This window comes from Phaenicophaeus curvirostris, chromosome Z (genome assembly GCF_032191515.1).
Source record: "Phaenicophaeus curvirostris isolate KB17595 chromosome Z, BPBGC_Pcur_1.0, whole genome shotgun sequence".
Taxonomy (NCBI): Eukaryota; Metazoa; Chordata; class Aves; order Cuculiformes; family Cuculidae; genus Phaenicophaeus; species Phaenicophaeus curvirostris.
The window spans coordinates 1,906,666-1,923,011 of record NC_091431.1 but is presented as its reverse complement, the minus strand read 5'-3'; the positions used below and the strand labels follow the sequence as shown (position 1 = coordinate 1,923,011).

The following is a 16,346-nucleotide window of genomic DNA, read 5'->3' as shown; positions in this document are numbered from 1 at the left end:
GGACATGAAGAGCTGGTAAGAGATCACTGGAGATCGAATCATGGGTTTTAGCTGAGCCCGGGAACATTAGTACTCGCCACAAACTCTGTACAGTTTCTATGAACACTTCACAGAAACGAACAGCACATATGAAACTGTTTACACACATCCAGTTTTTTTTTAATGACAGGTTATATGGATCAAAAGTAAAAATGGCTGTTTCATAAATACTTTAAAAGCACTGAATAAAGTTCACATACTTCCTTCTCCAATACACCTAACACCTTTTGATTTATATTTTTTCCTGCTTTCCAATGTGTTTGATGGGCCCTTTGTCCACCTGTACAACTGATTTTTAAAAGTAACGCTTCTTTTACTGGCAGTACACATCATCAGTGCTGCTGATTGGCTTAAGGCAACATATAAACATTCTACAGTGAAAAATTAATCTGTACCAGCAGCACAGGCTTTACACGTCACACTGATCAGCAATGCTTATATTCATACTTCAGTACTTCAGTAAATTTATACATAAAGTCATTCAGTTTTACAGAGAAAAATTACAGAACAGAAGAAAATGTCAATTTAGTCATAGCCTCTTAAATGGTGTGCTTCAGTTTCTGAATCAGTGAATAACAAATAAAATCACAATCATCAGTAAAATAGATGTCACAGGTAGTTACAGATTTTATTTACTAAAATTCAAGAGCTGATCGATGAAAACTTTATTCCAGATAACATAATGGAAACAGAATAAAACCTGTAACTTACATGGTTTTAATAGTAATAGCTGTATGTACTTTCTACTTAAGTAGCACTGTTATGCCACATACATAACAGCGAGGAAAACAGATCAAGTTCTTGAGTTTTAAACAAACAGGAGGAAGACATAACCCCTCATGCATGAGCCATACAACGAAACACTGGCTCCTCATTTCCTGCAAGACACGCAGCGCTGCACAGAAAGGTGCTGTTTGGGCAGCAGTTCCTGAGCCAGCCTGCATCCCAGAACACGTACAGCAATCTAGCGTTATGTCAAAAGTAATGACCAAAACCTCCTTTGTGGAGTCTGTTTTGCTCCTTTATGTTAAACTGCCTTGCAAACTGCTCCTCAGGGCCCAAGTGCAGCTTCCACACAAAGCGGTGCCATGCAGACACTGCAGAGTTACTTAAGGATCCCCTTTTAAGTACAGGCTTGAGACTTAATTGCTGAGAACTCTTATTCATGCAGCTTTGCATACTTCTACTGCATAACAAAAATATCTACCCAACCAGTCAGATACAAATGGTTCGTCTTTCCCTAGTTTTGTAATTTTGCTCAAACATGCTTAAAAAAAATTTGCAAAGTAAGTTTTTCTCACAGTGAGAAGTGTGTTGGAGAGAACAGAGTTTGCAGGAAAGAAAAGCTATAAATGCCTTGTTTTGAAATTATTAATGCTCCATGAGCTGTAATCATTTTCCTAGAAGCACTGAACTGTAACCCACAATGGAATAGAAGCTAGTTCTGATCAACGATACTTAACAATTACAAAATACTCCACACTTATTTCATAGTGGACCTATTCAAATTTAAATATTCTGTACTCTGAAATTTTCTGATAATTGCCTGAAAGCAAACTTTCCTTTTTTTCCTGCAAGTTTTGAAGGACAAATTGAAGGTAGTTTTACTTCCTTCCCAGAAGTATCCCAGAGCTGAAAACAATTTAAAGACATGGGCTTCTGTAAAGTTGAATCTACACAAGAAGTTAGTCCAGCTTAACCAAACATTTTCAATTAAAAGACAAGTTAAAACCCAAGCATTTAACTTTAATGTACTACTACTGACCCAGAATATTTCTTCTTGTATGACCTTTAAGATGGCCAATGTAATCGCTACATCTTTTGTCTTCCTTGCAAATTCACGATCTACTTGAAACAGTGAAATGAACACACAGCGCAAACTCTACTGCATCTATCAGTGCTATGTACAGGATTAAGAACAGTGCAAATACTAGCATTTAGCCTACTTTCATTCTTGAACTACACTATTGCTATAAATGCATAAGAACAAAAACCTACTATGCAAGAGTAGTGACATTTCCAAGCCTAATTTACTGTAAAAGCACCTTCAGTTTGTTGGTAGAAGAATTTTACCACGTCTTAAATAATTTTGTTTGCTCCGAAAGCTGAAATATTGTAATAAGAAATCTGAAATTATGAAGTCACAGATAAGCACCAGATTATTTAACATTTAGAGTGCAGGACAATTTCTGTCAACACACTTGATTTTAAAATCAACAAGAGAGGCTATTCTACCAGTTCTCAGTAATTTTGAGCTTCCCAATGCATTTAGAGTATAACCTCCTAATTTGAAAGACGAAGGCACCTGGCTTTACCTCAGCTGCTCAGAATTCATCACAAGCAGGTAGCTGAGGATTTAACAGCCCACTGACCCGACACCGGGACAGCCAGTCCCCCACGGAGCAGCAGTGCAGCCTTGCACCACGGGATATTAGAGCTTGGATTCTTAATGTAACGTAGACTCTTGCTCTTTGCACCAGAATGACTCGAGTGCTGCTATAAAAACTGCAAATCAACAAAAGCAACTCCACTACAGTAAATAAAAAGTTGGGGAAAAAAAAAGAATTTCTCATCCAAAATGACAATCTGAGAGCAATTCTATAAGGAATAGCCAGACTGAAAGCCTGACTCGTTTTCAAAAGGAACGGTTAACATTTATAACAGCCACAGGTAGATGAAGGAAAAACATCACAAATATTGTTCTCAATTCATCAAATTACATGAGGAAAGTTGGAGCACAGCACAGAAGCCTGGAACAGCAACTAGGCCCAAAATTTTATTAGAAACTATTTATGCAAGTTTGGTCTAAAAAATTTACATTGTGTTAAAAAAATACTTTGATTGTGCAATAAATAAAGCTATTTCCCCTCTTCTTCCCAGTACTACTGTTTCCAGACTTCAAACTATGTAAGACACAGCTACTTTCAAAAGCATGCATGTACATGAGAGTCAAAGTTAATATCATTTCAGCACAGAACATACATCATTCAATCAGGCAGATCACTCTTCAGCATGAGTTAAAAATTTAGAGGATTCTGTGAAGAAAGATGCTAAAAATCTTATAGTAAAGCAGGGAGTTTACGTAGTACTAGAAACTGCAAAACAGCAATAGATTCCTAGCACCCACACATTTGTAGGGTTTTTCGTTAGCTGCTTGTTTATTCTACATGTTCTTTAATTTCAAGAACACTGAATCACCATTCATAATCTGAGTAACCCCTTAAAAGCAAGCATTCTTACTTTAGTGCTAAGCGTAAATTGAGCAATATTTGTTTTTCAAGTATCTTGACATCAGCTCTCAAATCTGACATGCAAACAGTTACTCGTTTCTCTGTGTCTAGCTCCCACAAATAAAAACTCATGGAACTAAACTCTATCTCTCACTTGCTATTTCTTCACTGTTTTAGAGAACCTAATGTAAACTGTACTTCTAACTTAGAAATATACTTAATTATAAAATGACAGTGAAATAAAAACATAAACAGAGTAAACAATTTTAAATGTTCACAGTGCAGGGCATGATGGAACCCATAAGGTAGACCACATGCCACCACACTTAGGTTGTTTTAGAAACTTACTAAGAAAGCAGAAAGCAATGCTACTACAACAGTACCCTTATACAAAGAAGTTATTGCATATTTATCACATTTATTTGCAACTCACATTAAGGCTAGATTTACTAAAATCACAACATATGTACAAGCTCCGCTTTGGGCTACTTAATGAAGCAACCCATTTCTCTTACACTGAACTATGCTTTCACTAAGGAAAATGACCCAGTGAATAAAGAAGGCAGCCAGCATCTCCTGTTCATGGACACACTCGCTTCATTCTAAAGACTTCCACTGTCTGTGACACGATTTCCCAAACAGCTGACAGAAGCTCCGAGTTCACTGTTTCATCGACATCCCCCTAAACTCACAAGCACTAGATGAAATATAGGTAATTCATCTGAAAAGTCAACTTACTCATTAAAGATTTCCACAGCCTCATATTTAATCATGCCTTAGGAGAGCCTTGTTAACTCCACAGGCAGTAGCAGCCTCAGGATCCAAATACAAACTTCTGCCTCACCACAAGTAAAGGCACTTTTGCTGGGAAATCAACTACTTGCACTAAAGAAGTAACTAAAGATTAGTTTTTCACCTGAAGCTGAATAACCTAACCTCTTCCAGCATTACCCCACCTTCTCTATTACTGTCCTTTGCCATTTACTGTTTTGAACAGACTTTGGATACTTTTTTTTCCTTTTTTTTTTTTTTTTAAACAAAGTGAGACAAAGCTAGATTGAGCTATTTTGCAATTTGGTCTTGAAAGACAAGGTCCTCAGGACACTTGTTCTCCAGAAGGAAGAAATGCTGCAGTCCATTTCTCCTTCTGACCGATACAGAAGTCCAGCATTTGTATCGCCAAGATTCTTAAAGCATTCAAGTCCCAAATCACTTGGTGCCAGGCATGCAAATAAACCAGAAGATAGTTCTAAAGCTATTTCTGAGGAAAAGCACTAGGTAACAGATCAGGTAGGGTAGATTCATTGGGTAGCTGAAGAAAGGAAGACCAGGATTTTGCTTTTGGATGACACACGAGTTGCATAAAGACTCAGTGCACGAACAAGCACTGTGATGGGACAAGGGCGTTTTTCATTCAACATACGAAGTTACTGACTACCTTTACTTTGGAGAAAAGTCCATTTATAAATCTGGGACAATGTGCTTGCTGCCACAAACTGCTATGACAAGTGAGTTCAAGTGCATTTCTCTCACCTGCAAAGCACACGGTCAAAACCCTTTTACTTTAACCATGAAGGTGATTTTAACAGTTAATAGTTTGTCACCTCCACTCTTACTGGTACTTTGTTACCCTCCCCCCCAGTCTTTTGTATTTTCACTAAGAAAGTGTTGTAGCTGAAAACAACTGAGGCTACATCATTTAAATGCTAACTGCAAGTGCAATTCATTACTACTGGATATATACAGAGCATACACTACACAAGAGATCAGAGGACAACAGCACAGAATACAATACTGGACACCCTTAGAATAGTTATTGCAAGCCCGATTAAGCCATTTAGTGTCACACAATGACTATTATCCATGCACCTGTCTTCCTCCTCAGCAAGATCTACAAGAGGCTTATTTACATTCAGTACAAATTTGACACAAGTAACTTCTCACAAGGTTTAAGCTTTTCTTCTTCAAAAGCAGCTGCAACTGGAATAACACAAAACTTTGCAACTGCTTCTTACCCCACTGGGGACAGTGCATAAGAGTTGAAGCTAGACACTGAATGGCTATGTTCTACCTGGTTTGTGTATCCTCACTGAAGACAGAGGCAGAGTAGGTACAAGAAGTCAGAATGCTATAGATTTGACTCTCGACTAGTACTGATCACCAGCCAAAAGAAACCATCACTAGCGTGAAGGAGGGAAAACAGGAAGATATTTAAGGAAAGCAACCAAGAAAGACAAAGGATGACAGGCTGAAGCTAAGTTTGAAATGTGCAACTTGGTTTCAAAATTACCAGGACAGACAGAGGAGTCCTCTGAGAATCTGTTTCACTGCCACTGGCGTAATATTGCAATGTACAACACAATAATGACTAACAAGTCCAATAATTTACACCAAAGCAGTTAAAAGTTTAGCAAGCTGGCATACTCCAACAGTTAAAAAACGTAAATGACATTGTATAAAACACACAGCAAGTTAAAAATATAAGACCGAATAAAGAAAAAAGAATGCCCTGTAATGCACAGCTAGGAACAAGTGAACTGAACACTGGAAAGGTACTTTTGTGGATAAAGGCTATACTGCATTTAAAGTGCAACACTTGACTGTGCCACTCCCATACCACAAAGAGAACAAACCCTTCCAAACCACCAGTCAGTCCCTGCATTGCATTTAAAAACAAACAAACAAACAAAACAAAAAAATAACTCCTGAGAAAGAGTAAGGCTGGATAAAAAAACCCCTCAATTGCAACAGGCAAATTTGATTTTTGTTCCTAATGAGTTTGCTGTCAGAGGTCAAAACTTTTCATTATGGCATCATGGTCAAACTTGAAACTCAAGAAAGCTCTTGATGAGAAAGCAAATTTGTAATGGCCATTGCATGCCACAGAATGTCCCTCTGCGTGTTCTGGCGGTGGGTCTTCACTGGGGCAACACATCTCTTGTGCTGCATCTGCTCAAAAAAAGAAAGGCATGAAAAGAATTTTAAACGTAGTTATCAAAAAGAGGATCAACAACAATACAATTTCACACCTCATGAGTACATTTAATTAACATTTATGCCAAAATCTGTGTGTCTGGTCATAAACAGAAGGAGGTAACTCACGCAGCCCTATTTACAAGTCATCTAGTGGTTAGAACAAATCTTAAAATTCACGGCAATTTGAGGAGTCTTCCAATAGCCAGTTTTACCCAGTGGCGCTGTTTTGCAATTCATTTCTTAGTAACAACGAAAGAAATACAATCCTGTTTTCTAAGTAGCAGGTAAAGAATTGTGTGAACTCTATTAAGGAGTCTAATAGCAACTGCAGCTTATTACTAGCAGGACAGAAAGCTTTGAACCAACATTTAATTACCAGCACTCAGATGCTATTTTCTTAAACCAGCTTTCAGCTACATTTTGTTCAGCCACCTGGTACAATCTGACAGTTTTAATAATTAAATAGAAGAATCGTAAAACCAACATGAAGCAGCATATGAAGTTAAGCAAATAAAGAACTCAGACTGCCTTGTAAAAATATGGCTTTATAGCATTTGATAGCTTGTCATACAAGAAAAAATTCTCAGTCATTATTATTCAAGTGCCTTCAGCCATGTAACACATGACAAAGGATAAAAATTCAGATTGCACTTGCCTGTTTCGAAGTTATCTTGAAGCCTTCTTGTACTAAGCTTTTTTTCACATTTCTGGTGAAGAGAATGACCATGTTACACACTTCATAAAGAAATTACATTCTATTTCTTAAGGGTGTAGCTGAAGCATCAGGTAAAAGGCACAACCTATTATATTTGCTTTGACATACCTCCTAATGTCCAAATTATTTTACTTATAGCTCAGCATGAAATCCATCACGATATTTTACCCAATAAGCATGTTTCCAAGTCCACAAGGCTTTCTGAAGCATGCAACCTTTTAACAGTCAACCAATCATTTTTTAAATGCAGGCTTTTAGAAAACACACTAAATTTTTCCCTAAATGTTTTAACCTGAAAAATTCTTGAATACAGCAGTTTGGAATAAAAGTTGCACATGCATAAGCCTGTTCTTCAATCTGCTTGTCCCAAAAAACCAAGGGGAATGTATCTGCAAACACACAGTGTCTGCCAATTCAATTAATGCACATTAGCAACACAAATTTTGAACCCTCCTGGGACAAGTTAAGATTTAGCCCTAGGTATGCTGCTATAAACATACAAATATTCTGTGATTCTGTGAAATACAGAGAACAGTATGGTTCTCTGCACTCTGTACAAATTAAGAGTTCTCTGGCCTCTTAATTGCATAGAAAGGTAACACTGGAGCACAAATTATTTAAATTTCAAAAGACTGAAAATCATGACAATGCAGAGGTATTTAGCAAAGTCTGTAAAAAGCCTACAAAGTAACTGTGGAGTATTAACAGTTCTACTTGTTTTCATCAAGATATTACAGATTCCACTTACGTTTTTTTTCTATATAAACAAGTTTCTGTCAAGTACTTGACTTCTCATTCTTCTATTCTAAGACCCCAACACATCTATAACTATTTCTTGCTACAGTGAAGATTTTTACAGGATGAAAGTTTATAGTTTGTGAACTTTTACATTAAAACCAGAGAGAAAGTAATAACCACAAGCAGGAATGGGAAGAATCTAGTAAAGAAGAAAATCTAAAGCCTGGACAAGACAGCTGAGCTGCATGGAGAACTGAGGCCCACTGCTACAAAGAAGTCAGATTCGAACTCAAGCTCCATAACAAACAGTGGGGGGAAAAAAAATTTAAGTAGATATTATATTAAAAAATGAGAGAGAGCTCAGTGAGCCTTCTGCCAGCCAGCTGAACTGTGGGGACAAAGACAATTCATTACTGCAAGGAAAAGGTAACAAACCCAGAATGGCATATGGCAATGTACAAACTGCTGTAGTTTCACTGTATAATTAAAAACCATACGAAATTCTGGCACCAACCTGCATCTCAACCTTTTTGTTAATAAGAAGGGAAATAATACACATATGCATTACCATTTTGCATCTAATTGTTGCATGACCTACCTTCATGTTTACAATAATATGTAATACATGAATAAATAAGACAAGTACAACATTGACTAATTATGCACGCTTCGGTAGGCTATTTATTACCTGACAGGAACTTGGAAAGGTGAGGAAGGACTGTCTACTGAAACAGATGACAAACTTTAAACTGCTAAGGTAAGACTTACTTCCAAAATGCAAACTTTGTGAAGCTTAGTATGCTTGTCTAGAGATGTATATGCATTTAAGGTAAGAAATGTCATGTTTCTACAAATACAGATCAAATATTCTGATGAAATATACTTTTGATAGATATGCCCTCTACTTTCCCTCAGCAGGACGTCGGCCTGGACATTTGCTAGGCATTACTGAAACCTGTTAATGAGATAGCCACTGCACGTTTCTTACCAAGGCATGGTTTTGCTTAACTGGTTGACTCTGGGTTCCGTTTGTTCGCTTCTTTTGGCTCGAAGTTTCCTGATGCTGCTTTCTTCCATTGCTCTTGAAGCTCTGACTCTGCCGTTATGTCCAAAACGTAGTAAGAGAAGAGTTTAAAAAGCAGAATTGAAGATTACTGCACTGACACATCCTACTTATTTGCTAAAACTTTCCTCCAAATAACCTCAAAACATGTGAATGCTACCTTTTGTAGAAAAAATGAAGCACAATTAAAGTAATCAGACATACACGCTAGTTACCAAGAGTTATCAGCTATTACTCAGTCTGTCTTACGCTACGACAGACACTGTATTATGCAGCAAGTTCAGTTCAGCGAGTTCCCATACACTGACGCATATGTATTAGTGATACCCAAAATATTTCTAAAACGACATCAAACAGCGGGTAGTAATTATGATCTACACCTGAAATAACACAGCTACTGCTTGGTACCCACCTACCTGCTAAATCTGAGAATCTCCTACCCATTTTTTTGTTTTAATGTTTTCACTTTTGCATGCTCAATATTTTTGTTCCAGAGAGGAATCCTTATGGACAAAGACATCTGTTTTTAACAGCCCAGATGTATATGTTTGCCTAAAAAACAACCTACCTTCATTTTCAAAACTTCAGACGTCTCAGAATGATTACATGGCTTCTGTGGCTGTTTTGGCTTCGCACACTGTTCTCCTGAAGAGCCATCTGTAAGCACCTGCTGACTGCACCGAGTTTTGGATCTAGTAGAGGAAAACAAACAAATGTTTACAACACAATTTCTTGATGGCAGAAGACAGTATTCACCCAACTTTGTTGTGTTTGCTGGTAGGAAACCTGTGTTCTGCACAGACAGCAGGCCAGCTCCGCATTAGCATTTGTCCTGTTGCTGTCAGTGTTGGTGCTGACCTAACTCAAATAACTGGAGCACAGCCTTTTTCTTTGGGACTACAGGTTTTAAAGTTTGCTCTACTGCTTTTAGCTCAGCTGAATGAAAAGCCAGCAGCAGTTGCTCGCCTACTGACTCCCACAGGTCAGCTACTTCTGACAGTAATTCACAGTGCTACTTTGGAGTCCTGTTTTTCCTCTGCATAACTGCAAAAAACATTGAACTTGAAGCAATGAAACTTATTTACTTATTTCAGTTCCTGTTTTTTTGATTTCCCATAAACAGGACTCAAGAAATTATCTAAGTGAGATAGACACACATGAGAATTTACCAAAAAAAAAGCATATCATGACATTAATTAACTTCTTGTTTTATTTACAGTCCTGAGATACGACCACTTTTTTTTTTAATCCCTGGAAGCATCCAAGGCCAGGCTGGATGGGACCTTGAGGAGCCTGGTCTGGTGGGATGCATCCTTGCCCACAGCAAGGGGGGTGCAATTGGATAGGTTTTCAGATCCCTTCCAACCCAAACCATTCCATGATTCTATTATTCTATGCTATCACTGGAGCACAAATACTTGGAGAAAGTACAAGCAGCTTTGCGTGACCGATGTTTTACAGAAATTATATAGAAGTGTTAAACTGACCTGTTTCTTACCTAGCTTTTTCCAAGTTGGGCTTAAAGGGTGTGCTGCCTGTAGATGAAAATCCATTCTCACTATCTGAGGAATCTCCTCCATTCCTTCGGGAAATCCATTCTCTCAGTGGCCTGTGGGCAAGGAGAAGTGCAATAAGATCCACTTATTGAAACAAATCTAAAAAAACTGAAGTTGTCTGAAAGGCACCGGCCTATAATTTGCCTCATTTCAAAACATACCTGATGAAGGGAATTGCCATAAAAAACTTGTTAGGTGCCAAACCCAGCTTGGATCTTGGCGTCATGTCATTTTTGTGGCATGGTAATTTGTCTATGGAAAACCACTCAATATTCTAGAAAAAAAAAGAAATACAAGAAAAAGTGCCCACTACTGTAGCCTTTTGGAATGTTACAAGTGTGTTTCAAACAAAATTATTTACCTTAATGAAAAACATTACAATAGCGGACTTTAATAACACACCACAACAGGGTTTTGCATAACAGGTTAATTAACAATAGGGTCATTCTCCTGACTGCAACTACAGAGTAACAGATGGTACTACACAGCACATACTCACTGCAAGAAATGGCACCTAGAATATGAAATGTATTATCCAGCAACTAAATTCTGAATAAGGGTTTCAAAAACCAACCAACCTGCACACTGAATGCCATAAAGAAAGGCAGAGGCTTTAAGTAACTTTCAAAGTCACTGCTATTCTTTCTATGTTTATTTAAAATGCAATCAAAACTAGTTCAAATATTATCAGAAAGAAGGGGATTTAGCTTGCAGAGCAACTTTCACGTTTTGTTATAGAAGGAAAAAAAGCATGAGTAAAGGATAGGATTTGCATTATGATTTATACATTATAGTTTCAGCTATGAAAAACAGACGCTTTACAGAATGGAGGCTGAAATCAGGAATTCTGAATATACACAACACAGAAGAACCTATATGAGCTTTTCTGTTGCAGAACCCAGCCCCAAAAACCCGGGTCCAGGTAAGATTCATATTACCGAAAGCAGTTACAAACTGAAGAGGTTTTCAATACAGTTCTACAGGGAATACAAAACCAGCATGCCTGTTTGTATCATGTCAGATGAACACAGTGCTTCAGCCAGGAGACAAAAATCTGTCACTCTAAGAACTTCTCACCACCCAACACAGTCAGTGACTCTTATAGAAAGGGGGTATTTTGAGATTTTTTTCAAATGTACGCTAAGTTCATCTTCTTTTACTTTGTATTTTGAAGAACATGTTTCTAATGAAAGAAATTGAGACTCCTCTCTAGTCAAGTACAAATATCTTTTCCTTTTTCAAAGGCCAGATGCCCTGTTCAGTGGCACCCTCTTCATAAAAAATATGCAGACCGTAGTTTTAAACTGAACTGCAATACAGGAAAGCTATTCAAACTAAGGATTATGGATACGAGAGATTTTTTTGCTTCCCCCTTTTAAAAGCCTAATGGCGCACTAACCATCCAAAATAGTTCCTTTTTTTGTCCCCATCCCAACCTCTTTCTTAAAATATATTATTTTCTAAGTCTTGATGGTATTAACACAATCCTTAGTCCCTCCTTTTGATACGCAGGCTTTTGTGTATAATCAATTAACATTTACATCTTCAGAAGAAAATATAGCTATATACATAGCTTTAAGTAGGAATAATATGGAACGATTAACACATTTACCACCTAAGAGAAAAGAAGGGGAGAATTATAGTTTGACAGCACAGTCTAGTGTTGTTTCCATGGTGAATGTAGAGGTCAGAGTTGGTCAAGAACCAGACTTCCCAGCAGAGCTGCAAAACACTGGGAAGACCCTACAGTGCAGAGATGCCATTTGTACCTAGTATTTGAGGTATTCATCATGCTTGCTAGTTTACAGATCATTAGCTTTAAAAGTCAACCTCCACAACAAGGTTCTTAGAGATTCAAACAAGAAAACACATACCCGAATTTCCCTTCTAGTTTTGGGGTTGAATTTTGTGTTCCTGGGAACTCCTGGAATGATGTACAGCCGTGCTAACTGATCATTAATTCGCAACTCGATGTATTCTTCTTTGCAGATATAATCTTTTATGTCAAATCCAGTTTCTTCAAACACCTGAGGAGCATATAGATGAAATCAGATTCAGATTTATCTTTTCAGAACCTATCATCACAATGGAAGGAAAGTCTATTTTGCAGATTTACCCATGAAAGCAGCCCACTGCTGGGAAAAACAAGCCTTTACACACAGATATATGGTCAGTAGTAGAAAAAGTATCTTAAGATCCCATGTGCTTCATGTTTCTCCAAGAGACACAGACCTGTAATAAAAGCTGAAACAACTCTCTTACACCTTCATGTAGCAATTTATTAATATGGATTGGGATTCTCTAGCAGCTCCTCCACACTGCTAGATGCACGCAAATCCTGTTCACTGCAAAACTACTATTTGGGGAGTAAAGACATCTTCAAATTCTAGCAATGTTTGCTTGCACCTCCATTTTTCTTTGCTTTCAACAATCCTTCATGACCCTTCTATCCCCAGTTCATAACAAAACCCAACTGCACACTCACAATGACAAACTTAAGACTGCATTAGTAGCTCCTCTACAGAAAAGGAGTGTTATACCTGCTTGAGATTACTAGAAGTGCAAGAATATTGTAAAAGAATGTTTTATTTGCATAGTTTATGGTCTTGCAATAGACTCACAGAATGGTTTGTGTTGCAAGAGACCCTCAAAGATAATCCAGTTCCACAGGCAGGGTTATCTTTCAGAATATCAGGCTGCTGAAAGCCTTTCTTCTAAATATTAACTTTCGACAACATTGTCAAATATACAGGCCTTATATTATAAAGAGATTCATGTCAAATACACCTAACAGCTTACATTACATCCTGCCCCTAAGCTTGCTAATACTCATTTTCAGAAACTTCCTAGTCCTCAAAATCTTCACAGGAAACAGAAGTACTACAACAACATGCAGGATGGATAACAGCACCCAGAGCACACCTGCCCAGAAGGTGGAACATGCATGTCAACACTCACTCTTACAACTGGGTATGAACCCCAGGGTTATTAAGCCCACTGCCAATAATCCAATGGCACAATTCTTCTGTTAAATTTTTTAAAGACCAGGCTTAGATTTGAAAAGATAGTCATGAACGTCATCAAAACCTTCTCTCAACCCTCATCTCCTGCGAGTACGTATAGTGGGCACATATAGTGAAAACCAGATCCAAATAACTGCACATAAAATAACAACAGCATGAAATACTCCAAATATGTTACGCAAAATACCAATACACATATTGGCATAAGCAAAATGGCTGCACGTTCTGTTATTGAGAAGGCATAGGAAATTAAGCACAAATATCAAAACAAACAGGTGTGTTTAACACAAAACAAATAATTGACCAGTTACTCTTCAAATCAGCACATAAAACCCTTGCACCAGAATAAAAAGCAGGCCATCTTCCCACCTAACTACATTAAGAACAGCAGTTTAGGAGAGAAAACAAACAAAACCTAATGCAATAAAACCCACCACACACTGCCTCCATTAAGAGATGCTTTTCCTCCACATTCACTCTTATTACTAACACCGATGTTTTCCCTTCCTAAATGATCTTTCCAGATGATTTAAGTGTTTCAGAAACTTCTTTTACCAAGAGAAGTATCCATCTGGTATGGGTTTGCCCTCATTAGTTTTTGAAATACTGCTGAACTGCATAGGCATTGCCCAGCAAAGACCTCTTCAGTTAGACCTTATACAAATGCAGTTTATGGTTTTAGACCTGCGATGACTGCAGTAAAAGCAGTTAAAAGATTCATGCACAGATATCACAGGCGTCCCAATTCCTGGCCACATGTATGCCTTGAAGAATTTGCCAGTTTGTACTCAATGACAATCTGCGCTGATGGAAAAAGATCATAGCAACTGTGTTCATTTGCTTGTGCAACTTTCTCCAAAATTAAAAACACCATCAAAAGATTTTTTTTTTTTCACCCAGAAGAACTGTGCCCACTTTAATGTTTTGCTGGCATAACCCAAAGGAAAGAGGAAGGCATCCTTCACACCATTCCTTTCTGAAGCAGTTATGACTAGTTTGTCCTGCTCACTGTGTTGCGGTCCATATATTTTTATGGTCTCCTCTGCCTTCAATTCAGTTCTTCAGACCAACTCTACAAGCACCTGAGTAGTAAAAGTTTAACTGAACAAGCTGTTTGTGGGGTAGGGGAAAAGCAAAATGCATCAAATAATCAAGTTAACTTCATGAAGTCTTTGCTCATCCTTCCTCAGGACAAGTTCACTGCATCTGTAGCTCAGGTGTTTCACTCTTTGGCAGGTCATTTCATACTGTGTAAATATTGTTCTACACTTAGAGATCATAAACTGCTAACATGAAAGTGCATTTCATGTGTGTCCATCACATAACAGTTCAATTTTAACACCTTACTTTGCTCTTCCAAATTCATATTAAATATATGAGGAGTATGGAAAGTACCATAAAGGAATGAGAAATATGGAATTTTTCATTCATGCATATGTGACAGGTATATTTAAAAAAAAACAAAAACAAAAACAAACAACGATGACTTCTCAGATACTGATTCAGATGAATTGTGAAGAAAAAGGCATGCATCTTACTACTCTCCCTTTCAAAAATTCTGGATGCATTATGTTACATGAATGTTGAGTTTATACCAGTAATATTTTACAGGCTATTTTTAGTATTCAGGTTGACTCTATGTCCAGGACTCCAGCAGCAATAAATCCCACAGATGATTTTATTTTTCAGATATTACTTGCTATATACATTGATCCTTGTTCCTGCACCACTGAAAACCAGAAAAGCAAAGGTCTTCATGATTTTTCCATAATCTTTTGCCTCTTCACATGGCCCAGCGTACATAACCTAAATTCCCTTTTTTACATTTATGGTGGCCCTTGAAATTAATATTCCAAAAGCCACAAAGTACATACAGTTTCCGAATCATCAAAATACCTAAGTAAGTTAATAGTCCAGGAGAAAACTTAAAAAGTACTCACTTAACTCAGCAAGTTAGTGGAAAAAAATTAGAAACATCAAACAATGATTTTTAAATTATAAAGCTGCACCCTTGATTATCACTCTGGAACTTCTTAAAGCACTAGAAGCTATAGTAAAAGACTAGTGCAAGAATAGACTATTTGTTTACCTGATTTCAGTAACGAGATTCCCAACTAAAATGTCTTTTCGTCTAACGCATATATCTTGCTCTTGGCAAAATTTCACTTCTTTAGCTTAAGGGAATCAAATACAACTTACCTCTCTAGCAGCACAGTCATGAGGAGCCTCTTCCTTATTTACTTTTCCTTTTGGAAATCCCCAACCAGACTTCGCTAAATAGCCCTGAACCAAAAGAACCTGCAAAATACAAGGGAATGCAACTGTGAAACACCCATTATTCTAACCAATTTCTAATAAATGTCTTCCCTTCACTATCCCCTGTTCCAAAAAGATACTTTAGGCTGGAAAGTAGGAACCCATTAGTTTCTCTGTGTTCTAGCAAGAACTGTGGAATTTTTTATGGTATCATGCAACCCAATAAAAAGAACCAAAACAAGGTAAGAAAAGTAGAAGTGAGTTTTTAGTCTCCCGCGTTATTGTTTTGTACACACTCGACAGTGTCAAGTAACTGTTAGGTCTCTGTGAACCTGAAGCATTACATTTTTTTCCCCCCCTCCAGATGAAAATGTAAACAACATAGATTACTTCTGCCAGCATATGCCATCCTTCCCTCTAGCCCTTTGCAATTATTTCCATACTTACATTTTCAAGTGTCTCATCAAGAATAATTGCACCATAGGTTGGCACTCCCATTTTGTATTCTTTCCACTCATCTAAAACCTTTTGTACATCTTCACCTTGAGGCAGTAAAAAAGGGCAGTGATTGAAGAGTACAGCAGCGTGTTAAGGAAGACAAACTCAAGCATCTAGTTTCAAATCACACACAAACATACAAAAGATACCTGTGCAACATTTGCAGTAACTACAGCCCTACCCCTTGAGTGAATTACAAGATATATTCTCTTGGAAGGAAAAAAATACTATGAATAATCCATTACTCAACTC

The 16,346-nt window shown here is 37.5% G+C and overlaps 1 protein-coding gene across 1 annotated transcript in view; it reads right to left on the bottom strand.

Annotated features, from left to right (window-relative positions):
- Positions 1-2,802: 2,802 nt before the first annotated feature.
- Positions 2,803-16,346, bottom strand: part of DCP2 (decapping mRNA 2) — a 28,117-nt gene continuing 14,573 nt past the window's right edge. Inside the window, exons 3-11 of the mRNA XM_069880570.1 lie at positions 16,044-16,171; positions 15,540-15,638; positions 12,192-12,344; positions 10,479-10,591; positions 10,260-10,370; positions 9,330-9,453; positions 8,687-8,794; positions 6,901-6,952; positions 2,803-6,221 (exon numbers count right to left, since the gene is read on the bottom strand). Of these exons, the coding sequence (XP_069736671.1) occupies positions 6,055-6,221; positions 6,901-6,952; positions 8,687-8,794; positions 9,330-9,453; positions 10,260-10,370; positions 10,479-10,591; positions 12,192-12,344; positions 15,540-15,638; positions 16,044-16,171 (1,055 nt within the window). The 3' untranslated portion in view covers positions 2,803-6,054. The remainder of the gene's footprint in view (positions 6,222-6,900; positions 6,953-8,686; positions 8,795-9,329; positions 9,454-10,259; positions 10,371-10,478; positions 10,592-12,191; positions 12,345-15,539; positions 15,639-16,043; positions 16,172-16,346) is intronic.